Source organism: Aplidium turbinatum, chromosome 2, assembly GCF_918807975.1.
Source record: "Aplidium turbinatum chromosome 2, kaAplTurb1.1, whole genome shotgun sequence".
NCBI classification, from domain to species: Eukaryota; Metazoa; Chordata; class Ascidiacea; order Aplousobranchia; family Polyclinidae; genus Aplidium; species Aplidium turbinatum.
The window spans coordinates 51,525,366-51,551,799 of record NC_137473.1 but is presented as its reverse complement, the minus strand read 5'-3'; the positions used below and the strand labels follow the sequence as shown (position 1 = coordinate 51,551,799).

Here is a 26,434-nt window from a genome sequence, read left to right as displayed (position 1 = left end):
AAGCATAGGGTAAGCTAGGACAAAAACATCAAGTAGCCTAATAAACGGAAAAGCTGCATGAAAAAAATATAAGTGTAGATTCTAAATGAAATGATAACACGTTTAGGCTACCTATTTTAGTTGTTACTGAAATATTTTAAAACAAAATTTATCAATGCGAGGTCCTTTCGTTTAGTAGTCTCGTGCAGTTGGCTATAGCGCTGTGCCGGTGGTAGTTAGACCCATGGGCTAAGGCCTTGTAGTAGGTAAATTCAATTTTTTTTCTAAAAATAAATAACTCAATTGTAATACTCAGTCAAAAAAGTACTTTTAGTACAAAATGTACGACTAAAACGCGCGATTGTTCGATGAAAACGTTCAAAAACTGTGGTTCACTGCTACGATTTCAATTCTTGAAGTGGTTTGTTTTCAACGTCACGCTTCATTGGTTGGCTGCGGGAAAGGTCTATTGTTAAAAAGCTATATCAGCAATCGTCTACAGCACACGGTCGTCAATGGAATCTCTTCAAACTCAAGACAAGTTACCTGCGGTGTGCCCCAAGGATCGACATTGGGACCCCTTCCTTTCTTACTGTATATAAATGACTTACCAAATTCAACAAACATGAATGTTAAACTATCTGCTGACGACACCAATCTTACGATGAGCGACAAATGTGAAATAAATTTGCAGAACAATGTGAATGCCGAAATGCAAAAAGTTTACAACTGGTTGAAGCTTAATAGATTATCGTTAAATTTCTCAAAAACTGAATACATGCCAATAACAAATAAAAAACACATTAAAAAAATTTTAACATTAACATTGGTAACACAAGCATTCAACAAAAAGATCAAATAAAATACCTTGGCGTTTACATAGATAACAAATTAACATGGAAATATCACATAGATAAAATTTGCGGAAAAGTAGCAAAAGGTTCATGGGCGTTGCTTAAACTCAGAAATTATGCCAACACAGACATTTTAAAAGATGTGTATCACGCTTTGATTTACTGTCATTTGCAATATTGTATTTCAAGCTGGGGAAAGGCCTGTGACAGTGCACTGGATCCTTTAATAAAATTACAAAAAAAGGTTATAAGAATAATTACGAAACAAAATTACTATGCTCACACTAATTTTTTATTTTTTAAAATGAACATCTTGAAACTAAAAGACATACATAACATTGAAATAAAAAAACATATGTACAAAGTTCATATGAATGAGTATCCGTCTACGTATTGTGATTTATTTACAAATGCTTCATCTATTTATCAGCATATCACAAGATATCAAACAAGCAACAACTATTTTATAAATAGATCAAACACAGAATTTGGCAAAAAGTCCATGCAGGTATTGGGACCAATGCTCTGGTCAGAGGTTCCAAGTAGGCTAAAAAACTTATCATTTCATTGTTTCAAAAAAGAGATCAAAACGTTAATTTTACAAAGCTACAGTGCATCGTAAGTGATATGTTATGGAAACCAACTTGACAGTTTCTTCGGAAACTTGATTATTCTCTGCTTGCTTCATGGAATTTTGTGTTTAGGCCTACGTTATCATCAATATGCTTTTTTTTGCTTTTTTTTGTGCGTATGTTGTTGTTGAAGCGCGGGAACGTTTCAATTATTTTATTTTTTCTCTTGTAAGCTTATTTTAAATGGCAAAATCGTAATTTCCGTAGGGTGGCAATTGACTAGTAGACCGTATGGTCGTCTCGTTGTCTCCCTGTCGGTATGGGAACTTGTGTAACTTTTGTATTGTGTATATTGCATATTTCAAACATGTACCTATGTTCCTGTTACTGACAAATAAAACATTGATTGATTGATTATCTCAGTTCAGTTTACTTTGTTTTTATTTCTGACCATCACAACGAATAAACAATATATGACAAATATAGCAGAGGTCTAGAAAAAAATAGAAGCGACAAAACGCGAACGTTGTAGCGTGCATGATACCAAAGCAGGACAATCAGTTTAAAATATGGCACGATCGCAACACCTTTATCTGTAACTTTCTGATTGGTTGAAACGCCGTTCGTGTAACTTTTGATTGGTCCATTGATACATTTGCCTTACAAAATTTTTTATGTGCCTACCAAATGTCACAGTCCGTAGCAAAGTTTTCAGAAGAGGAGTTTTGTTCTCAATTTGATGAAATTTTGAGATGATTTGAGACAAAAATTTAAAATTGGGGAAATTTACAGGTTTTGTAAAGCTAAAGTGGGCAATAACGCTCTCCTCGAAAAATATGAAATTTTTAGAAATTACTTTGAAAACTTTGTAGCCTATTGGATTTGACTTCTGGTAGACAAGATGTACTGTACAACTAGCCTACAGATAAAATAAAGTTGCGAGAAAAAAGCTTCTACAACGGCGGTGGAGAAATTCATTCGAAGGTATCTGGCAAGTGGCACCACTAATTGGAATATGGGGACATTTTTCAAATCACTTGTTTGAGTCCAGATAACTCAGATGGTCAGGGCGAGACTTTGCAAACGAAGAAGCTATAAGATCAAGCGGCACTGGTTCGACTCTCGGGGTGTGCGCTTGAACAACGCTTTCTAAGGATTGTTCTCTATTCAGCGGCATCTAATGGATGGAATAATTCCCCAGCAACTCAGTAACAATCGGAAAACTTCACTTTGTCAACAGGGCCGGGTTTAGTTGATGGAGGGCCCAGGGCACTTTTAGATCGGGAGGCCCCTGTGCAAAAAAGTGTTTCACGGTAACTTGAAAATCACCCACACCGCGAATGTCTTTACGCCTGGCTTAGTTACCTCCTTGTGACTAAAAATTAACCTTGAAAGAAAAAAGGAGGCGTTTTGCAGAAACTTCAAAGGCTGTGAGAAAATAATAACACAAAATCACATTTTTCCACGTCGGGGGCCCGGGTTGGCGTTTGTGCGGCTAATTCGGCAGACGATAAATGGAAGGCTGAATAAATTCGAACACAACCAGACTCAATCCTTTCTGTGCTGACACGTAGGCCTACCTCCTACTTGGGTATGTGTCATCGTCGGCGCAAGGGCATAGCGGGCTTTTGTGCTCAAAATTGCGGAATGGAACATCTTGTTTCTGCGAGTATGATGCTGAGTAACAGTCCACACAGATCATGCTGTATGATTAACGACTGTAGCCCAACACCTTTCGTTCTCCGGAGCAGCAGGAGAGAGTACAGACTCGATGACCTCTCACACCATCCCAGAGCTACGGTATTTCGCACTCTCTCATTGGATGCACAGTGCACACTATATGTTTATGTTTACGCTTTCTTTATGTAGCCAAAGCTACGTTTTGTTTTGCATCCAAACAAAAATAAATCACCGACTCCGAATGAAGCAGAACGCATGCGGGTTGTGAATGCTCTTTGGCATGCTTTCAGTGCCAGTTAGCACAACAAATCATAAGGTAAACTTTGTAAATATTTAAAAACAGGCAAAAACAGTTATTCACTTAGTCGGAGCCACATCCACATCACTTGCAGCAAACATTACATCGGTTTTCTCTGTTGTATTTATTGGTTTCGCAGAAATTTTGCCTAGATTGAACAATGCGGCCAGGAAGCAAGATAAAAAGCAGTGAAGTTTGCATTGCAGTTAACGTCACGCTAAGGTAACCGACAACAGGGAGATTTGAAAACCATAAACATAGGTTCGATCCCCATGCTGCTCTGGGTGCTCCCAATGTTGGACCTACGTGGAACAGGTGACGTCATACCAGCAGCGTAAATTTCAAAGAACCTATTTGAATGTCAAGTCGTTTAAATTCGGAAGCGCAGTCATTTCTTTGACGAATAGATTCTAGATGCTTCTTTGGAAAATCAATTCTGTCCATTCTGCTAGCTCTTTCGTCGTACAATCTAAAAAAAACAGACTTTAGTTGCAAGGCTTAGTTTTAGAGAGTAAAGCAAATCTAACAAAGTAAAAGTACAGCAAGTAAAAGCAAAGCAAACCGGTTTGGCGACACTGGGCGAACTAGTTCAAAACCGCGTCTCATGGAAAAAGATAATACATGTTGATGCGCAATCTGCTTCAAGCGGAGATGGCGACTAACAAAAAGCAAACCTCAAACCAACAATTTCTCAGTTTTAAAGCTAAACTCAACAGTCTGTTGCATCCAGGGCTTTGTTTTGTCAATTCAACAACTAAAGATCAATTTTTGTTTATCGACAAAGTTTGGAAGAAATTAGATCAAAGTCAAAATTTTTCTTCGCAAATGAGATCGATTGGACGGTACAGGATTAAATTTCACCCGGAACAAGACCGAACTCGATACAGAACTTCTGATTTGTGACAGGAACTTAAATAAAAATAATTATAATAAGCATATGAATTTTAGTACCTAGCCTACTTTAAATGAACTTAGAACTGTAATAACGTACCTTGCAAGCAGATACACCACATCCCTCTGTCTTGCAAGGTCTTGCGTTTTTTCAAATCCATCCTTTGATTGGATCAAAGTACTAATGCATCTGTCAATGTCTAAAGAAACATCAATATTTTGTCAGAGAACGAACCGAATAATGCGCACACGCAGCAGAACCATGGCAATCTGACCCGGACCCCAATCAATCGGTTTGTTAGGCAAAGACATTTCTATAAACATACCGAGACTGCCATTAGATAGATAAGGTGGTCGCCAATTAACATCGTACTTTATATCAAACGTTAACATTTGCCGGCTGAGTGCTTCAAGAAGGTGTCCAACAGCCTGGACTTTTAAAGGACGTCAGTTCGACACCCACTGAAAGCACGTAGCCATGTCGTTGGTTTAGGCAAGACATTTAATGACATACTTAAAGGTGAACACAAAACATCAAGGACCAGGGCTGTTGAGAGGATAATTTGAGCCCGGTACCAATGCGATCTTCCTATCAAGACACTTTTAACAAAATCGCAGTATATCCAACAATACGCGGTAGTTTCTTTAAGTTCCCCGGGCCCTTGGAAGAGATCCAACCAATAAAACCATCCTGGTCCCAAAGTCTCCTCTGGATCACCCTGCCAAAGCTACTGTGAAGGACTGGTTTCCTTCATTACAGTTCATTTAATTTAAATCTTCAACCAAAGCAAAAAGACCATTTGACCAATTGCTGTCAAGGAAGTTTTGTTACAAAAACAATTCTGACCGTTTGTCGTGACGCCATCCTTCACTTTCAAGAGACATCTGACTGCAACAAGCAGAAGCCTGCTCCTCATATGCAAGTCAGCATTGGTCAAGCATTCAAATAGAATTGACTTGAGACACGAATGCGCAGCATGCGGAGAATTACTATGAAGCTGCGGACAATAAAAAAGAAAATGAAGTGGAGTGGCTCAAATTTAAAACACTCCGATTTTAGACGTTTTTATTACGTACTTCATTGTATCATTAAGTTGCACTGTTGCACTTCAGAACTATCGTTTGTAGTGCTAAGGGAGAAAAACTTGGCCATTGTAATACAGCCATTGCCAGCTCAGTTTGAAAAGCATCCAATCCTCCTAGTTTGCAAACGAAGAGATTTTAAGTTCAAGCAGCGCTGCTTCGACCATCGCGGTGTGTGCTTGAGCAATGAGCAGCGCATTTCATGGACAGCTCTCCATTCAGCGGTACCTAGTGGCTCGTTTGGCTCGAATGGCTCGTTTCGGTGAGTCCGATTCGGTGAGTCCGATCCCTTAACGGGGGATTTTTTCAATTTTTTTTTAAACTATCGGGTACCGTAGCCTAATTATCATTGCCGTTTTAGGGTTAGGGGTTAGAGGTTAGGAACTCACCGAATCGGACTCACCGAATAGTAGCAGACCCACCTAGTGGATGGAATAATTCACAGACTACACCACATTTGACAACAAGCGGAAACTTCAATCTGTCAATCTCGGTGACCGGGTATCAGTGGATCAAAGTCGTTCAAAGCGCATACACTACACTACACAGTTATTAGGGTGCATCGAATGCCCTCACCTTTTTCTATTAACCCTACCTTTTTTTTGGTGGTGAGGTTCATCCTAAAAATAAAGACTGTGAAGTTTGGAGTTGATTGGACAATGTTAAGGGGTAGCAGATGGCTTGTTTCTATGACGACATGTTGCTCGAGAATAAAATGGCGTATAAATACCATATCTCGGTTCAAGAAAGGGGTAGAGACTTGATTTTTGCACCAAAAGATGCGTAATTGGCAAGTTTATATGCAACTTGTTAACATACTATAGGTCTAAAACCTTTATTGGTCAAGTTATTCTCAAAAACCTGATTTTTGGTGAATTTGGGTAACACGGCACGAAATTTCTGAAAAACGAAAAGGCAAGTCAACTTTTTCAAAGCAGAGTGAATAAATGAAGACAGAAATTAAACAGTAGAAGTGTTCACAACAGTAAGACAGTGTCTGAATTCCAAGTATTAGTGCAAGTTCCATTTATAGAGTGAGGTACCATGAGGATGAACCCAATTGTCTGTTGCGTTGATTTGGCAGTGTATGTCTACAGTTTTCAACTACCTGCAATACTTTCTGGTAACGGTCTTCCTTCATTGCTGTACCAATAAAGTCGTAACCAAGTTTGACTCCTCTCTCTGCAGCATCATTTACAATGCTGATGCTACTTACAATGAGCTTAGCTTTGTTATATCCATCGTCAATGTGCCAATCTTTCAGAGGTTTGTAGAGAAATCCATGGTCTAATTTCATAATTTTGAAAAAAGACCAAGAATCCATCCCGACGTACCTTGAAAGATCATGTGTTGCCTCTGTTGGCATCTTTGGAAAAGTAGGTTTTCCAAATCCTGTGCCATGTCTCTTGGTGCATAGATCATCATCAACTTCATGTTTCAACATCTTGGTCACCATCAGCTCTCTAATGCTGTCATCTACTGCATTACTAAATAGAGCTAATGGTACAAGTTCTTCTGTGAGGTACCACATGTGGTTACCAAAGCTCTTGATTGCTGCATTAGAAATCACCCCATCTATATCCTTGAAACTGATTAAAGAATTGATGAAAAGTTGATCATTGTGTGGTGCACTTGAGGGTGCAAGTGCTGTGAGCCACCATGGGATATAGCAAAAGACTACAAACTGCACAAAGCGCCTTATCTTTGGCAGCTGATCTCTTGCAAGTATGACCCCTTTCGGTGGTTCTCTTAATATCTTTGAACCCATTAGATCAATTTTTATGGCATAAAGAAGTTTAGCCATCCAACGAGCTTTATGTAATGCACCAGGTCTGTTGAACGAAAACCCTTCCAACTCATTTCCACCACTCAGATACAGAAGAACTAAAGTGACTAGTTCCTTGTAATCTCCTCTGCTAAATGTTTGCATTAAGTAGCTCTTGCACAGCTCTGCAATTTCACCTTTTCTTGTAGATAAAGCAGGAGGAAGTTCTGGAAAATCAATATCTTCTGTGTTTTGGTGTGTAATGGTTGAGAAATTTTCTTTAAACCTTGTAAAGAGGCTAATGTCAGGACTCTTGGATACTTCAATGTGCAAGGCATCCCACACATGTGTCAGAACTACTTCACCAACATGGTGACGACATGCATACCAGAGAAGGGGGCGATTGAGTCTCCTTTGTAGCGTCACACATGCAGCCGTTTGGGATCCTGTGTTAGAATTAGTAGTGTCGAACACCATACCAGTCAGACACTCTGCACAGTTCCATTTCTTAATTAGTTGACAGCTAGCTTCTGCGATCAGATCTCCGGTCTTTTCCTTAGACTTATGAGGAATTGCTGGTACTCCTAACAGCTTCGTCCCACCAACTCCCGATAGAAGAACTGGTAATCTTTCTTGTTTGCTAGCACCATCCAAAGTATCCATCAACTTTCCATCCCAGTGGAGATTTGCAACAAATGGTGGTGTCCAATGCTCTGCAATTTTCTCTGCAATCGTCTGTACCGTTTCAACTCTATATCTTTGAGTAGTTGCATAGCTAAGGCTCAGTTTAGATGGATCTCCTTTAGCTGTTGTAACAATGTCATGCATAACGGAAGAGATTGCAGCTGATGAAATCTTGTTTCTAACTAAAGACTGAACAACAGTAGGTGATTTAAGTATGTTAGGAGGAATGAAAACCGTCAGACCAGTCTTGACACATCTCTTGTGGGATCTTTTGGCACAAGTATAGAGAGGAACCGGAGAATCATTACCTTCCCCTTCAACATCACTACTACTGAATGCAGTACTTAAACACGTAGCCTCAATTTGTCTTGCTTTTTCACTGTCTATCCTCTTTAACTCCTGTTGTTTCCTTTTTCTTACATTTTCTTCAGTCACCGTTAGTGTTCTGTCCACACCTCCCATTGTAGCCTTCCTGTCTGTCATCATGGACTGTAAAAACTGTTTATCCTCCTCATTTTCTATTCTATCCATGGCGTTTCTTGGCCAGAACTTCATAGTTGCTTCGAGTCGTCTTTTAAAGTTATTCACTCTTTCTCCTTGCTTCCCTGAAGTACGAAATTGCGGTTGAATTTTAATGATTTTTTTCATATCATCAAAAAGTTTCTCCACCTCCTCAACCATTTTATGTTGAAGAGTTGGAATCCTTGCGCAAGTATAAAAAGGCTTTACAGTTTCAACAGTTTTATTGGCTGCCTCGCGCCTGCTACTGGCTGTTAGATGATGGGCCAAGAAGCAGAGCAGGACTTGACGAGCTGTAGGTAATCGGCTACCTGTTATTCTCTTGTCAAAATCTGTTGGAATAGTGCCCAAAAGGAAGAATCGAGGATCTTTAGCAGGAGTCATTGTAATCTACTAATTATCTAATTTTCATTCCAATATAAATTATATTTTATGAATAATATAACCTGAAAATACAAAACAGTACATTAATGCAAACAAAAAATTTATTCCAGTGTAAACACAATGAATGCTGATTTCAGCTGTGATATCATGTTAAACCATGTTTATTGACTTACATACAAAATACATGAATTTATCACTTACACAGTTCATTTTCCACAAATATTTCTCTTCATAAATAAATTATAAAAATAATTGTGTAGCCATGTCAAAATGTGCACTTATCACAAAAAATCCCAAAATCAGTTTTTTACGAATAATTTGAAATATTAAGGCTTTAGGTCTATAGTATGTTAACAAGTCACATATAAACTTGGTAATTCCGCATCTTTTGGTACCAAAATCCATTCTCTACGGCCTTCTTTAACTGAGATATGGTATATTCGGGCTATATTTGGCCTGCGTGACTTGTCGTCATAGAAACGAGCCATCTGCTACCCCTTAACATTGTCCAATCAACTCCAAACTTCACAGTGTGGTGTTTTAGGATGAACCTCACCACCAAAAAAAAGGTAGGGTCCATTGCATTAATTTTGTATAATCATGGGGCATTTGATGCACCCTAACAGTTATACACACACTTACACAGTATACAAGTATGCGAAACTGCCAGGATTAAGCTTACGAAGAAGCGTTCGCAGTCAGAAAATAACAATTTCAACAATCAATCATTCACTTGCAGTTGGGCCAACAGCAACAGAGCTTCGTTCGTCGCATTATGCAGATGACATTTCTGAGCAATACAAAGGGCTTCCAACAGGTAGCGGAAACAAGTTCCTTGCTCGTACTGGTTTCGAGATAACGTTCTACCCATGAGCAGGTAAATCTGCGATGAAAGGAAAAAAATATCAAAGGAATAACCACAAACACTTTTAAATATTGTTTACCACAAAATGGAGCAAACCAGAAACATATACGAAAAAGCAAAACAGCGAAAAAGCGTAAAAGCAGAAATGTAGGTGAGCTGTTTTACTTGTGACACCTTGGCAACAGCGGTGAGACCTAGGTGCAAAGCTGGGTTTTTTATTTTTTCGGTCATTGACCGATTTTTTAGCAATATGTCCGAAAAAAATATAGTCAATTCGGTGAAAATGTCCGAAAAAAAATATAGTCAATTCAGACAAAATGTCCGAAAAAAAAACGTTTCTCAGCGAAACTTAATGCTGTAGCTAGTCAGGAAGTGCAAATTTTGGTTTGTATCAGCTACTTGAAAGGAAATATTTCCATCAGAAAAAATGACCGAAATAAATAAAACATGACCGAATTTTTTCCAAGTCATTTCGGACAAATGACCGAAAAGTCTCAGCGAAAAAAAAAAGTCAGGTGCAAAGTAGACACCGTTATAACTCGTGGATATGAGTTGATGTTGATTCGAGCAGCCTTTCTACTTTAACTTTCTGTTGTTTAACCAAATTAGAACATGCTGAAAGGCGTGTGAAATGAAGTGTTGAAAAATTAGAAGTGTCACAATAGTGAAATGTGGAAACACAGCCAATTATTGAAAAAAATAGTGACTTGTGAGTTATATCCAGTTCAAATAAAAAATAATCCCAACTCTATACACTATTCAACGTCTCTTGTTCCCGTATTGCGAGAGTTGGAAAGTTCAAAGAGTACCACTACAAGGCAATGCTACTAACCTTGGATAGGACCTCAGGCTTCAGGCCATCATCGTCTGCGGCTCGATTGTCATTGTCACGAAGCATTTTCAACAATGTAGCGTGAGATTGAAGGATCTCGTTGCGCGACGCCAGATATTCCGCTGTTCTGAAGTAACGAATGAAGTCAGACTACAAGCAAAGAATCAAGGTCGTTTTTTATTTTTAATAAGGGGCTGTTCATAAAGACGTCCGCAGTCAGGGAGGGGGATCGCAAATTGCGGACTTTACACTGATACAGTGCCGACATGGGGGAAGAAGGGGGGCCATTTTTTGTAATCTATGAGAACGTCTTTTATGGACAGCCCCTAATGCTAAACCTTTTAATTTTTTTTGTCGCATCCAATCTTCGTGTCCACTTTCAATCACGCCTTCAAGTGTCCTGCTAAAGACATAGCCACATGTTCTTGAGTGGTGTCGAACCGACTAAACCAGATGCAGCACGACAAAGCAACAGATTTTAAATATTTGCTAAATTGCTTTCTGCCATGTGCTACCTAAAACATTTCACAATAACCAATTGATTGAGTTTCGCTTTTAGCAGCATGATTGTTGTTCTCGCAGCATCAGGCTAAAACGGTCGTTAGAATCTACATTGTGAAGTATTTCACAATATATTTTTTTCAAACCTTCAACTCAAGGTCTGATAAGTCAAACAAGAAGAGTGTCATCACTCCACGCCCTACCTCAGCCTTGCCTCAGCGACATCGTGCAGCAGCAAAGCGTTTTGTGTTTGTCTTGCTTCAACGTGCTTGCACAGACCAAGGTTTGTTTTGTGGTTCAGTCGAGCTTCGGCTTTTCGCCAGTACTGTAATGGATATCACATACATCAATATCAGGGGAATATCGGCAGCAAAAACACGTCATTTAAGTTTGATTGGCGCAATGAAGGTGAACAAAGTAACAACTCCCAACATAAAATGTTTTTATTTTACCTCTAAACTTAACGTGATCATGCAGTTGCCAGCACTCGTATGTATGACGTTTGCTGTAAAAGGCTCCAAGCCAGTATTGGCATATAAATGAAGTATTATAACTATCGAAGAGAAGTGATTTCGTCGTATTTCATTTTCGCACCGCTCAATTTCTCACTAATTCTGTAGCCATGCTTATATTGCTACCGCATTGTTGGAGTACAACAGCCCTAACATCTTCCACACAGGATATTATGATTTTGCTATTTCCAAATTCAGTGTTGGGGCCTTTAAATTTTTTGAAAGACATTTAGCCACTTTAAGTAGCTTCAACGTTTATCTACATTGACCTACACAAATAACCGAAAGGCTGACAAAGCATTTACGTGTGAATAGCGGGAGTTGATAGGAAATCTTTGCTTTGCATGGCACAAGAGATCGTTACACGCATTTCCCATTCCTTCCTGCGAACAAAATCACGTATTCATTGCAATATTTGCATAAGATGTGTTTAAACAAGTGAAAAAGTGAAGAATGAGCAGTACCTCGTTTAAGATCTCTATCAAGTGGCTCAAGCACAATGCAATATCTTCAGAGTTGTACCGGGTTGGGGAGGTTAGTTGTTTTTTGTTAGTCGTGAACTGCATGCTCAGTGCTAGCTGGCAGTGAAGAAGCGCCATCCGTCTGTGATGAAATGTTTCATTTGCATACCGAAATGACGTGATATGATTGAACGACTCAAACATATCTTTTGTCATAATGAGGAGTACTAAATGTGGCATTGATATGAGAATTTTAAAGAGCAGCCAAGGCAGTAACTACAAGCTTTGACCAAAAATGAATATCTCTAACTTTAAGCTCTCAGTTCGACGTCGCGTTTGTTATTAGGCTAAAACTGTTTATGGTCAGTTTTATTCTGTCCAATTTTTTTTTATCCGAAGCGTCGACAGCGTCAATTTGAATGAAAAAACGCTTATGTTCACTTAGCTGTTCTGATGTGTTTGGGATTCCTTGTCAAGTTAAATAACCTTAGAGTGTTGCAAAAACGAAAAAGTTTGGGAAACACTGGGCCCTGGTCTATTACAACTTACGTGAAAAAGGAAGACCAGACCAAAGTAAATGTTGACACCACTAGTTTAGGGGTTGTAGTTAAATCTCACAGCTCACCGTTTTCCTAACATTCTCCATAGTGAAGCCTTATGTGAGAAACTGGTTGTGCTACAATGTGTATAAGGTTTGATGGATTGTAACGCGTCCGCTGCGGCAAGATGTCGGAATACTAAACTTGGCCTTTCTCCGTCAACAGCGACTCGGTTCATGTGGGCTTGAACGGCCATGAATGCCAAATTCTGTAAGTGTTAAAATAAAGCACGAATTTATTGATTTCGTAATGGACCCAGATAGTAAAATCCGTCATTTTTACATTGATGCAATGTCGGCAGACGTGATATAACAGCGGGATGGGCATGGAAGAGCTGAAGGAGATAATCTGAAGAATCGAGAGCTGTGGAGGAAGAAGATCAATAGAGTGACCGAGAGTTTTTCTCAAAATGACGGATTTTTCGGGTCCACGTCTTTTAGGCGCCGATCAAATAGGCGCGCACACTGTGGCGTCTGGATATTTAGGTGCGGAGCACTGTGGCGCCCGTTCATTTAGGTGCTATTCTTAGTAAAGTCTGCAGATTGTATCAGCTTGCAGGCCTTAAAACTCGTGTTTTTGTCCGGCAGCCATCGTGGCCTACCGAGAGCTCCTTCTCGGCGGCCAAATCTGCGTGCTTGGAGGCCAAAATACAAAATAACGATAGCACAAGTAAATAGAATTAAACTTGCAACAATGCCAAAATGATCACTTAGTGACTAGTGTTATTGAAGTCTGGGCGTCCTGCTATAGAATCGTTGTAACACGCAATAACTGCTTTATCGGAATTGTAATCCGGTATTGCGGGACCATCTAACGACACTAAATTGTTTCAACTGCATACCGCCTTTCATAAAACCTGACCATTTATACTGTTATGATGTCACCATTGAGGGTGTGAACTGTGAAGTCACTAACCCACAGCGGAAACATTTCTCAACTCTGAAGACACGTGTTTTCTCCTCGGATGTCAACTAACCTTCCCAGACAACAAAATCCGTCATTTTTACATTGATTCTACGTTTGCAGTGGTTAAATCAGGGTAAAAATGACAAATTTTGTTGTCTGGGTAATTCTCCTTTTTAACAACGATTTCCGACAACATGGAATCAACATAAAAACGACAATATTGCCAGCCAATGTAAATTAGCACTTCGGATTAACACTTTGTTAAAATAAAAGCAGGGAATTACAAACAAGACTTATAGCGGGTGATCGCAGCTGGATATTTTCGATACAATACCAAATGTTTCCGCACAATCCACAATCATTCTATTGCAAAATTAAATAATTAGCTGAAGAAATCGGCGGCCAAATTGGCCGACTGAGGAGGTAGCACCGGCGGTCATGCAAGCACTACTTAGCGGCCATGTCCGCGATGGCCGCCAGCTGCTTTAAGGCTTGAGCTTGGCAGGTAGGGCAATGCTTTTCACACAAAATGTTATATTGAACAGAAAAATATCTTGTTTTGTTAATGCGCGTGTAGAGATGAGGTACCAGACAATGCTCTACTACTCTTGATATTAGCACATCTCCACAGGACATTTGCTATGCATCCTGAACACAGGTTGCAGCCAGATGGCACCTTACTTAATCTGTTATCTTTCGCAATTATTTCTACTTGGGATGGATTGGTCGTGACTCGTGTGGCTAGTACGTATGAGAGAACGCTCTGCTACATGAATACATTTTTATAGGGCATACGAACCCTGGCTACAAGTTACAAGCATAATGGTGCGACTTTAGGGGTTTTGACGGAAAACTAAGTTACGTTTCACTCAAGCCTACCACCCGCTTGAATATAGGCTACGGCAGGGCTTCCCAAAGTGGGGGTCGCGACCCCTTGAGGGGTCACGTAACGAACTTCGGGGGTCGCAGAAAGTATACAAATTTTAGACAAAGCACTGCATATTAACACTTATGTTCAAGATGCTGTGAAAGTTATTAACTTTATTAAGAGTTGCGCACTCAATAGGCTACTTGTATTTTGTAAGTTTATATAGTGAAATATGGAATAAGAGTTTAAAACCCTCTTTGCTGCATTGTAAACGTGGATTTCAAAACTAAAGCTAATGCTTTAAAAATTTATTAGTGTTAAAAAATTAAGTCGTGATTTTTTCAACGAAAAACAGTTTAGACTTTGTCCGCCGTGTTTGTAAAGACTTTCTTGGAAAGGCTTTTCTAATCATGCTAATTGTTAGGTTTGCTTGAAAAAGGGGAACGAATTTAATTTGTCCTTCCAAAGAGAAAACATGTATGTTTTTACATTGATATCTAAAGTTGGAGCGTTCATCAAAAAATTAAACATCTAGAATAGAGATTTACCGATATATCGGTATCGGCATCGGTATCGGTGATATCGGCCATTTTTTGAGTATCGGTATCGGCATCGGTATCGGCAAAATTTGGCCGATACTGTGGCCGATACTAAACATGTAAAAAAAGGCGTTTGCTGCGGATTTTCGCAGAAGCAAAGATATTACATAGATTTTTTAAAGTAGTAACTAACACCACATTGATATAGAAAAATAACAACCTGTTCAAATTTTTGATACCTCACACTCCCATGACTTCATGTGCGTACCTCTTGGCATTGTTTGCTTACAGTGATTCTTTCACTCAAACAAAACGTTCTGTTTCAGCAGTTTTGCGTTGTTCGATTCTTAAGTTGTGAAGGAGACTCAATTTCTCCAATATTTATCATGCTTTTCTTTGTGTTTCTTTTTATTTCTCAGCAGAGGATAAAACCAGGCCAAGACTACCCAGGTAGCAAAAATGTATACTTTTGCATCGTTTTTACGTTGCTAAACGTTTAAAAAACCATGTAACTTGGTTGTTTTTAGTAAGCTGGTTTTATCAGTTTGTGATTTAATATCCACATTTCGTTGTAATAAACTCACCAAGCTTAAACAATGTCATGGCAGAGTAAGTAGGCTTAAAATGATAGCAATGGGACTACCAATCCTCACTAAACTAATCAATAAATGGTCTTGTTGCGCCTAAGATGACAACCTCATTGTGAAGAAAGGAGCGTTCTTCCCGGCTATCAGCACAAGGCTGAGCACTCACTAGTACAGCGAGCTGTTGCGATTCGCTAACCATAACGGTGTAGCTTCCACGCTAGCCATTTAGACCATTAAATCAACTATATGTTTCTCGGCAGCCGTTTTGTAGCAAGAATTGACATCGACAAGAATTGAAATGGCTAGTGTACGCCCGGACAGCAGAATAACTAAGTGTTATGATTTAATTTAGGGTGCTTTAAACAGAACATTTTTGCACGTAAAGCATTAAATTACCACTTTGGGCCCATAATTTGCTTGCAAAGCACTCGCTTACCTTTCTGGGCCCTTTTGCTAGATTATGGGCCCCCAGGACTAAAGAATAACAACTTTAATGCTTGAAATCAGTCGTTTAGAATGGTTTTAGCCAAACATTTTTGCGCGTAAACTATAAAACCAAAATTTCGGGCCCTCCCAACAAACACAGGCTTGGGCCGTCAAGGGTACGCCGTACCCTCCGTACCCCCTCTCATAGGCCTTGGTCATTTTAGGCGCAACAAGACCATTTTGATTAGTTTAGTGAGGATTCGTAGTTTCATTGCTTTCATTTTGAGCATACTTATTCTGCCATGACATTGTTTAAGCTTGGTGAGTTTATTACAACGAAAGGTGGAAATTTAATCAGAAACTGATAGAACCAGCTTACTAAAAACAACCAAGTTACACGGGTTTTTTTAAACGTTTAGCAACGTAAAAACGATGCAAAAGTATACACTTTTGCTACCTGGGTAGTCTTGGCCTGGTAAAAGCTTTTCAACCGAACGACAAGCGCCATTAGGTTGCACATTACTTGTCCAATAATTTTTGTACGACTACACAAATCACTTGGTTTACATTTTACATCTTATTATCAATTATGATAGCCTATTTGGAGAGTTTGCGCAAACACTTTATTAATTTTTCAGAAACCCCAATTATGATGTAATGTTTCTTCCCTTATACCCCAGTCCTCAATTATGGTGGCCTTTCATTACTAAAACCTACTATTATGACACAACAATGCAGTTGAGATTGGATTCTTGAATCTTTAATAAGTTATGCCAATTGAAAGCTTTTTTCAATAGTTTGATGCAAATAAGGTAAAACTTAGCATTTGATATGATTCCTTGCAAATACCAAAATTGCTTCTTTTTGTAACACCAAAGTATCGGCCAAAATATCGGTATCGGCCTAAAAAAGTGATATCGGTATCGGGATCGGTATCGGCCAAAATATTGGTATCGGTACATCTCTAATCTAGAAGTAAAACATTGAAAACGATTTATCTGAACTGAAATATTATCATTTACTGAAAAGTTTTTGGCTAACAATGGCGTGGAATCAAACGTTATTAAGCCTCTGGTTATCGACACTTGTCAAGTCTCCTAGAATTGGACAATACCAATTTAGATTGGATCCAAAACCCATTTGCAACGCAAAAACAAAGTACCGAGCACCTCTCTTTAAAATCTCAGGAAAAATTTGCAAATTTATCTTTTGACTCTTGAATTTTCTGGAAAAATGTTCACACTTTTTGCCTAAGCCGAATGTTAGAGCGGAATATTCACCATTATGGCTTAGCAGTAACCGCGCTCCGGCCTTTTGTCTCCACGTATATGTGCATGTTAGTGTTTTCAACGTTGATAAAATATCGCTCCAGCGTAAGTAACATTGAAACCGCCCTGGGACCAGCATTGACAAACATCGAGTTTTGTTTCCAGTAGGCTACAGGTGGTAGGCTTCGAGTACAGATAGCTTGTTTTTAGTTTTCGTTTTAATTAAGTCTTTCAATAAATATAACAAACGTATATTTCGCATTGCTTATTCTTTTAACCGTAAAGGGGGTCGCAGAAAATTTTAGAAGATTAAAAGAGGTCGCGAGCAAAAAAGTTTGGGAAGCCCTGGGCTACGGTATATTTTTTTACTAATGTTTAGTGTGGGTCTGCTACTATTCGGTGAGTCCGATTCGGTGAGTCCGATTCGGTGAGTCTGATTCGGTGAGTTCCTAACTTCTAACCCCTAACCTTAACTCCTAACCCCTAACCCTAAAACGGCAATGATAATTAGACTATGGTACCCGATAATTTAAAAAAAGAATTGAAAAAATCCTCCGTTAAGGGATCGGACTCACCGAATCGGACTAACCGAATCAGACTCACCGAATCGGACTCACCGAAACGGGCCATTCCGGTTTAGTGTAGTTAGTTATTATTTGACTCACAAAAAGTGAACTCAGTAATGTTCGGAAACTTGAATAATTTATTGATGAAGCTTTCGTCGACGCAAACCTGGTCTAACAACAAATAAATGCCGAACACGCGCATTAAAATACAATATATTTTTCTGTTCAATTCAACATTTTGTGTGAAAAGCATTACCGGTTTAAGCAGCTTCACTCACGGAAGCCATGACATATTTTTTTGTTCAATATAACATTTTGTGTGAAAAGCATTGCCTTACCTGCCAAGCTGATCCAATCTGCAGACTTTACTAGGAATAGCACCTAAATGAACGGACGCCACAGTGCTCCGCACCTAAATATCCAGACGCCACAGTGTGCGCGCCTACTTGACCGGCGCCTAACTGTCTGCGCCTAAAAGACTTGCTCCCGATTTTTCTGTCTGGGGAGGAGTCGCTGCACACAACAGTTCGATACTGATGTTTCACAAGCAAGATCAGGTATCTTTAAAGCAGAATAGAGAGACGTGGCGTATTACGGATGAAAATCGCTGAACTGCACTTGCCTGTTATCTGCCAGTACTACTGTACAATCAAACCAAAATGAGTTCGATGAAAGAATTTTCAGAGAAAGTTTACAAAACACTCTCACCGTGAGATTATGACTTTTCCCTGGCCTCACGATCTCCATGGCAACCTTATGAGAACTCATTTGCGGCTCAAGATGATTCAGCAAGGACTGCATGGAAAAGAAAAAAGGGATCAGTAATCGGAGAATTATTGTTTAATCAGCAGATTAGCTTAATCTTTGTATATAATCCACCGTTAGTGCATTCAACTCTCAATCACATGTCGAAAGGTGAAAATAAAGATTGGCTTCTTAGCCTTTGCGTTCAAGTCATCTAAATCTTCAACCACAAGGTAAAAGTGTAGGGACCCCACAGAATACATGAAGATCAGACAAGCATTAAAACATTTCAAGGCCACTGATTTCAATAAACTAAACGCAGTTTATAAAGCATAACTACCAACCATGGCGTGTTCTAGGCAAATAGAATCTTTGGCAATCTGAGACAAACTGATCGATTCCTTCACTGCAGCCATGGCAGCCTTCTTGTGGCCGCAACGAAGATGGAGAAGTGCCAGATTCAGCGTGGCGAATCTGTGTTGTGTTAAACCATGTCCATTTTAAACGTGTCCATTGTCCATGATATAGGCTAATCAACGATACAAATAAACAAAGACAAGTTGAAGCAAAATGGTTGGAACGCTTGGTCAATCCACTTAATCAGAAGAGCGCAAAATGCAGATACTAAACTCCTGTTCAGCAAACGTTTTGAAAACTAAACCGTTTTCAATAGCTACGTAAACTATTCACTCCATACCACTGAAAATCAAAACGGTTTTTTTATACCATAGACAGGCAAGGCACAACAAGATTGAAGATTTTAAGAATATACTTTACATTTTTATAAATAGTTTTAACAGGTGAACGTTTTCAGCTTTTCGAAACGTTTGCTGAACATGAATTTAGCATCTACATTTTGGGCGATTTTATTTTTTGATTAAAGACATTTTTCTGCAAAAGAAACGTGTACAGTTGACCCAATAAAAAGAAGAAAATCAATGGGTGAGAAATTGCGCAAGTGGATTACGTTGATACGATGTTAAAAGGTCCTCCAACAAACAAGTCCGATATGATCAATGTTACTATCTTAAAACTTCCTCTTATAGACGAATGCAATCATGCTTTTGTGCTATGGAAAGGCTACAAAACGACAGTTTTATTTCGAAGACAATCCACAATGTCGTTAACTAAAAAAGTTAGACTTCATATCTTTTATATATTGCACAGACCTACCATGATTGGCCATATTATTAAAAGTGACACAAAAAGTGAAGCGTTTCACTGATTTTTTAGCCAATTAAAAAAAAAAAATAAGCGCGAAAAAACTTCAAAGCAAGGGCATATCCTACTTCAAGTGTTAAAATAAACTGCATAACATCAACTAGAAGAAAACCAACACTTGCTGTCACAAATCACCCAACGAACTAACTTTACCTTTGTGTTCGGTTGATATCTTTATCATTGGACTTGTTGGGTGTTTCAGATTTTGGTTTCTTGTCGTGGCGAATAAAATACATGAAGAGACTGTCAATTGCCCCACAAAACTCCCGCAGACGAAGATTATTCAGATAGCTCACGTAATGCTGAAACGAAGCAGGTAAAATTAACTAAATTTGCATTGAAATTCTTGAAGTACGGACAGTGACGTAACCAGCGAATGACGTCATGCAGCTTTAAGTAAAGGGGTTACTGACCATATTTTGGGTTCAAATGCTGTACCGTAGCTTAAAAGAAAAATATATCCAAATAAAGGGCCTGTTTTTAAAATTTACATTTTTCTTACTTAGAGAACTCACTCCTTAGTCAATTACATACGTTTCTCATATGGATGATACAAATGCACATATATAACAACTGCAGACAGTGCACACCGTTTCGGCCTTCCGGCCTCCTCAGTGCAGTAGGTACACTAGTATGGCTATGGAGATATATACCTCCATGTGACATTTTCCCATTTGTGGAACCTAAGCTCCAAAAATGGTACTACCAGTACCACCAGTACCAACCTTGCCAAAGTGCTCAAACTGCAAGCAGTGAGCTTTGCGCAATGCATAGCGAGGTGCCTCCAGTAAAGTGCTCAATCGGCGTAAGCCAAGAGCGGCCATAACAACAAATATTATATAATACATGCCATTCTACTCGTTTGTAGAGAGTAGAAAAATAACATTTAAAAATTCCATCTCACCGCTTCTGTCATGTCGGGATTGCTTTTCAATATTTTCCTTATCTTGGCTTGCAAGGCCACAGGGGGCAAGGCATCAGATTCCTTCTCTTCAATCAACGACGCTTGCTGAGCGAAGAAAAACTCAGCTTGTTGGTAACCAACATACTCTGACGTGTCCAAATCTTCACACCTAAAAGTTTGACAATAAAGCAGTGAGTGATTTTCAATTTCACCACGACAATGACCCGGTATCTTCTACCTATACAATACAAGGTTGTTTGAGTAAAACAACCCACTACAACACGACCTTCAGTATTTTCATATCTGGTACAATTTATTTTTTGCAATTTTTCTGGTTAAAAGTTACACTGAAAGAGAATCGATTTCGGCCACGAAACTATACTGCGGAAAAACGACGACGAAGTTTTTGAACATTCATTACAGAGGGGAAGTTTTGGTAGTGCTTCCAAAATAGAAGCGCTGGCAACCTGCAATGGGAGTATTTTAAAAGAAAACTTTTAAAATCCGTTGTGCCAAGTTTCTTATGTTAAAATGTTGGAAATCTGTTTGAACACACCTCTTATAAGGCCTGCATTAACGTAATCAAGTACCGAGACATAAATGCGATCAAAATATAGCTTTGAATCACGCCAAACAGCCCATCGGTTTAAATAAATTCAAATTGGCTTTTAATTCAAAGCTTTAAACTAGCAGTACCGACACAGTAAAATAATTATACAATATACACCTGTCTGTTTTTAATTCACAAGGCTTTAGAACAGCATCGATGCTTTCACGACTGCTTTTACTATCCATTTCGCTCTGACTTTCCAATTCCATATCATCAGCTTGTTCTTTGTCATTTTGACAAGAGAAATTCACTTCGCTTGAATTTGGGCTGGTTTGCTTTTTGGGATGCTCCGATGACTGCAACAAAAAATATGGTAAACAAAACCAGTTTAATGGCGTGATGTTCTTTGGACCAAAAAAAAAAATTTTTTGAAGCTTAGGTTTGGTAATATAGCAGTAGCACACATGATGAGGCTTAAATTACTGCCAAGAGCGAAGACTTGGTCACCTGAAAAGAAGGCCAAGATTTAAAATTTTCGCCTGCGGCAAAACCCAGTAATTATAATACGTGTATAATCACGTGTCTGTGTTGATGGAAACAAGTTCTTGAAGAGCGAAGATCAACCGCACACACCCAGGCTCGAACCAAGGTCTTCATATCTATGACTTCATTGGAATAGCTTAATTTAAGAAGTTTGAGATGTGTGTACACTGTACAAAGTATATACAAAAGGAAACCTTCCAACCTGCTTTAATGTAATGTAGGAAGAACAGTATGTAATGAAGTTTTCAAAGAAAGGCTGAATTTCACAGAAAGACAATCGTTCGTAGTACACGAGCATTCTCCGGCAGAATAATCCTATAAAAAGATCTAGTTAATAAAAGGTACTGTACACTTTTTTGCCCATAACATATGATAATAAATCACGCATAGTCGCACACCAAGTTTTTTAATTTAAAATCAAAACCATTTGTTCCGAAGTTAAAGTATTTGTCCAGTAAAACATTGCTTAAAAAAGGAAATTATAGCCGATAAACAAAAAACGTTGTATCTCTTACCTTACAATATTATTCACTACTTCGCCCAACTATTGTCACTAGATATCACAAACATACCCAGTAAGCCATTCTTGTTTAAAAGGGAATCTTTTTCTTCAAATACGGAAAATCCAAGACTGCTAAAAAAGTTTTCAAGATTCCCAATGCTATCAAAGTTACATATTGCATCCAACATCGAGGTAAACTTCATATACAATGCTTTTGAACAAAAGCTGAGTGTACGTAGCATGTCCTGTAAAAAATTATTTTCAAAGCCTTTCCATCTAACAATACTGCAAACTATGATCAAATTATATGTTTTCACTACAGATCATTAGAAAAAAAAATTAGTACATGTATCATATAATTCAAAACATAAATCACTCCAAAGTGATGTTACCTAATAGTTCAATTAAAAAGTTCTTCTCGATATCTACATTTTTATTATATTATACCTGGATAGTGGATAACAATCAAGAAATACGTTTGTTTTCAAACTTTGACACACAGCAGGGACCATGTTTATTTTTACACATCATGAACACAGTTAATTTTTTTTTAGTTTCAAATCATTACCTTAAGTGAACCATTTGGTTGTTGAATCCATGTCAATAGTGCTCTATCCAGGTGTCGTTTACTTGTCAATTCTAAACAGACAGGAATAGTCGTGATGTGAAACAATCATGTGAAATAAAATACAACAAAAACTAAACTATTATGTACTTGTAATGGTCAAAAAAATGAAAACAAACAAATAAACACTAAAAGCTACAATCGAACCCAGCTTTAGAAACAAATGAATTCAATTATCTGGATTAGGCTTCAGTTCAAAATCTTCCTGTGAGCTATATGAAGACTGTGAAAGGCATGGATTCAATTTCAGAGTGGTCTTATACAAGGAAAAATGTAACTATGTGTAACTTTTTCTACAACTTACCATCCTGCCAAAACATCCGTGGATACTGATGGTCTTTCTCATCATGAAAGTCTGCATATTCTTTAATGAGAATAAGTAAACTGCATCTATATGGTGTAATCTGGTCCCGAGAAAAGTCATCATCAGGTAAAGCAAACATAGCCTTGAATACTTTGAGATTTTGAAAAAAGCTAAAAAAATGAATTAGAATTGCTTGTCTACAAAAATTGTTGAAGACATAAAACGATGCATGTACAATGGCGTATAAATGCATAAACAAAACACATTAAACATATGGTACCTACTATATATTGGCAGTTTCTTGTGTAAGATAAGTAAATACGATAACCATGCTTTTTGATTATTATGCTGATCAAGATTAAAATCAAATTCATCATGAATGAAGCAAGGTTAACATAGCAATATCTCGCATATACAGTGAGACCATCAAATCTTTGCCCACTCTGACTGCCATTGATGAAACACATTAATCTGATTTTATAATAAATATACAAAAAGTAAATAGAACAAAGTGAGCAGTGCAATTTTAAAGTCGCACTTTACAAGCTTTTCACACCTGCTTAGTTAAAACAAGGGGAAAAATCATCTCTCAATCAAATGGTCATGCGAAACTGACATGAATAGAAGATGAACTTTCAACAAACATGAGAAATGTCATGTGTTTTAATTATAAAAAGAGAAAACAGGATAGATGTCATGAATTAGCGCTACACACATATTCTAACAGCATCACTATTCAATCTGTATATATTATACAATATACAGTAGTAAAAATGGTAGCTAGAAATGAAGGAATGCTCTAAACATGTTCAAAAAAAACTTTGTTATGTAACTCATGATAAAAATAATGGTACTGCAACAACAAAAAGTAAAAATGAACAGTATTATATGGTAAGTATGTAAGGGGTTACTTTAAACTTGGAAGAGCTGGAAAAACTATATATATTTTTTTCTTCAACTTCTATATGCCCATTGCCCAGCATTCTACTATCAACAAAATCCCTGCTAGTATTTAGTGCACATCTTCATCTATGTCAAGTTCTTAAACATCACATTCACATGTTTATTCTTATCAGAAATATCCTTCATATAGTGTTCATTGACTTGAGCCAAGTTTTGCTCATCGATATTAAGTAAATGATATTTATTATTACCTGTTGGTCGCCATAAGATCATTACAGCAAGTAACAAACAAGCAAATAACATTGGCCAGCATGCCACTTCAAACCATTCACTAGAAAAGTTCATTATGCATGATTGCTCATGATTATTTATTGACCATGCTGTCAAGATTACAGATGCCAGTACACAAAGAAAGACTATAATTGAAAAGTATCTAAATATAGACAGATGTTTTATGTCTTCTGTTTGTTTCAAATACTTAATAGCTTTTCGTACATTACGAAATATCCAAACATACACTACAATGTCAATACAAGCCAAGTAAAGATATAAAAAAAGCCATAATGTTTTATGTCCTTCAAAATAATCACCAATACGCAACATACTTTCAATGACAACAGGAATAAACCAAAGAATCGTAATACTAATAACACGGAACAAAATTGGGTTAAGGGTTAGTTTTAAAGTGCCATACCCCCAACTGAGAATAATTATTAGCATTTTTGCCATAGCTCTTCTAATTATTGACATAATTTCTGCAAACCGCCATATTTCAAGTTTAGATATTCCTGTGACATTTACATTGAAGTACTCAAAATAAAAAACGATATTCTCAATACAACAACACAAGATGACAATACCAATCCAGTACTGAACTCGAAGTAAATCATGATACTTACACATACACCATACCATCCACATCAATGCATAAATCAGATATACAACACACATAACTCTATAAAAAGACAGCAAAGGAAACTCAACAGGAGACAAATATCCTTGTGGTCCCAGAGTTTTGATGTGTATGTTGAAGCTTATATTAGTGGCAAATGTTTGCACGTTGTTGGTACCAACAATAATCAAATACTGTCCTGTGAAGGGAGTAATGGCCACCTGGGGTTGATAAACTTTACTAATAGACGCTCCATCCAGTCGCGATATTCTTGGAGTGGTCTCTGCGTCATCATTTATTGCTGTGTTTATATTTTTGACATCGTATAAAGAATGAACATAACGAACTGTTGATTTTGAATCAAGACTAACATGTTCTCTAAATTGTTTTTCAAGATTTGGTTGAGGAATTTTTGCCATTGCCTTTGAAACAATATTTTTGACATCAGTCGTGTTTTTTTGTGTTAATGCTGGCAACCAGTTGTTAGCAAATTGAAGAGTTGCATTGTTTCCACATTTCATTGACATGACTTGCATCACATGGTGGCTAGAAAAACCCACATTACAAAGTTCAGGCTGGTCAAAGCAAGTGTTTAAAACGAAAGCAGATATGTCAGACAAAAATTCATACTTATTATACACTGTAAACCAACAACAACCACACGTACATCAGTTGGGTTTTCGCAGTTACAATACTTTTTATTCAATGTATCAACTTCAATTGAAATAGAAGATCCACTGTCAAGAGTTTTAGTTACAAAGCCAGTTGGATTGTGTGAAGTCAATTGGAATGCAAATAAACCTTGCAGTGGGCTGCTTCTCAATCCTTTTGATGGGAGAAAACAAATACATATCAATATCATACTTTGATGTAACAATTTCATTTTTAATACAATAACAGGTTACAGTATGAGTAAACTTAGGAATACAGCGGCCTGCATAAAGAACAGTCATTAGCTATTTTAGTACATGCAGTATATACCATAGTAAACAAGACAATAGCCTGGATAACATGACTGGTTGCATGCACTGCACACTGGCTAACGGCTGTATTCCAGATTTTCACTGAACAGTGACACTTCCAGTAAACAATCGCAGAAATCAAGGCAATATTATGTTTTTTAGTTTTTTCTTCAACGTTGCTTGCTTTGCCTAATTTTGCTTGCCTTACCAAATTTTTATAAATGGTAGGCCTATGTACAGTATGTATTTGATTATATTTAAGGCAGTGGCTATTTGACCGGCTCAACACTACCCGGAAGCGTTCTTCTTTTTTTAACTAAATTTTGACACGAAGTGACTCAATCAATCAATCATTTTACTTTTCGTCATTAATGTGCAAGTGCATGTATAGTGCGGAATGGCCCGTTTCGGTGAGTCCGATTCGGTGAGTCCGATTCGGTTAGTCCGATTCGGTGAGTCCGATCCCTTAACGGGGGATTTTTTCAATTTTTTTTTTAAATTATCGGGTACCATAGCCTAACTATCATTGTCGTTTTAGGGTTAGGGGTTAGAAGTTAGTAACTCACCGAATCGGACTCACCGAATAGTAGCAGACCCTGTATAGTGACGTCATGACCGCACTATTTGACCGGTCATGACGTCATT

The 26,434-nt window shown here is 38.0% G+C and overlaps 1 protein-coding gene across 2 annotated transcripts; it reads right to left on the bottom strand.

The window, feature by feature from the left end:
• Positions 1-3,297: 3,297 nt before the first annotated feature.
• Positions 3,298-25,671, bottom strand: LOC145765246 (anaphase-promoting complex subunit 5-like). Of its 2 annotated transcripts, none has more exons than XM_082577036.1 (19): positions 24,187-25,671; positions 23,033-23,202; positions 22,672-22,742; positions 22,174-22,348; positions 21,804-21,916; positions 21,236-21,414; positions 20,509-20,677; positions 19,758-19,906; positions 18,728-18,857; positions 18,348-18,434; positions 12,506-12,687; positions 11,884-12,022; positions 11,725-11,802; positions 11,111-11,232; positions 10,407-10,533; positions 9,443-9,592; positions 5,122-5,272; positions 4,375-4,474; positions 3,298-3,852 (listed from the first exon to the last, which is right to left on the bottom strand). In XM_082577036.1, the coding sequence occupies exons 1-19, from the start codon at positions 24,246-24,248 to the stop codon at positions 3,705-3,707; spliced, it is 2,502 nt and encodes an 833-aa protein (XP_082433162.1). In that variant the 5' UTR covers positions 24,249-25,671; the 3' UTR covers positions 3,298-3,704. The 2 variants fall into 2 exon arrangements, with proteins under 2 accessions (XP_082433162.1, XP_082433163.1); XM_082577037.1 differs by having other exon boundaries at positions 25,495-25,671.
• Positions 25,672-26,434: the final 763 nt, after the last annotated feature.

Coding starts and splice junctions, on each gene's coding strand:
- LOC145765246 (XM_082577036.1), bottom strand. CDS start 24,248: ATGCTGGCCAATGTTATTTGCTTGTTTGTTACTTGCTGTAATGATCTT. Junction 22,743..23,032: donor ACGGATGTTTTGGCAGGATG/GTAAGTTGTAGA, acceptor CTGTCTGTTTAG/AATTGACAAGTAAACGACAC. Junction 12,023..12,505: donor TGGAGAATGTTAGGAAAACG/GTGAGCTGTGAG, acceptor ATTTCATCACAG/ACGGATGGCGCTTCTTCACT.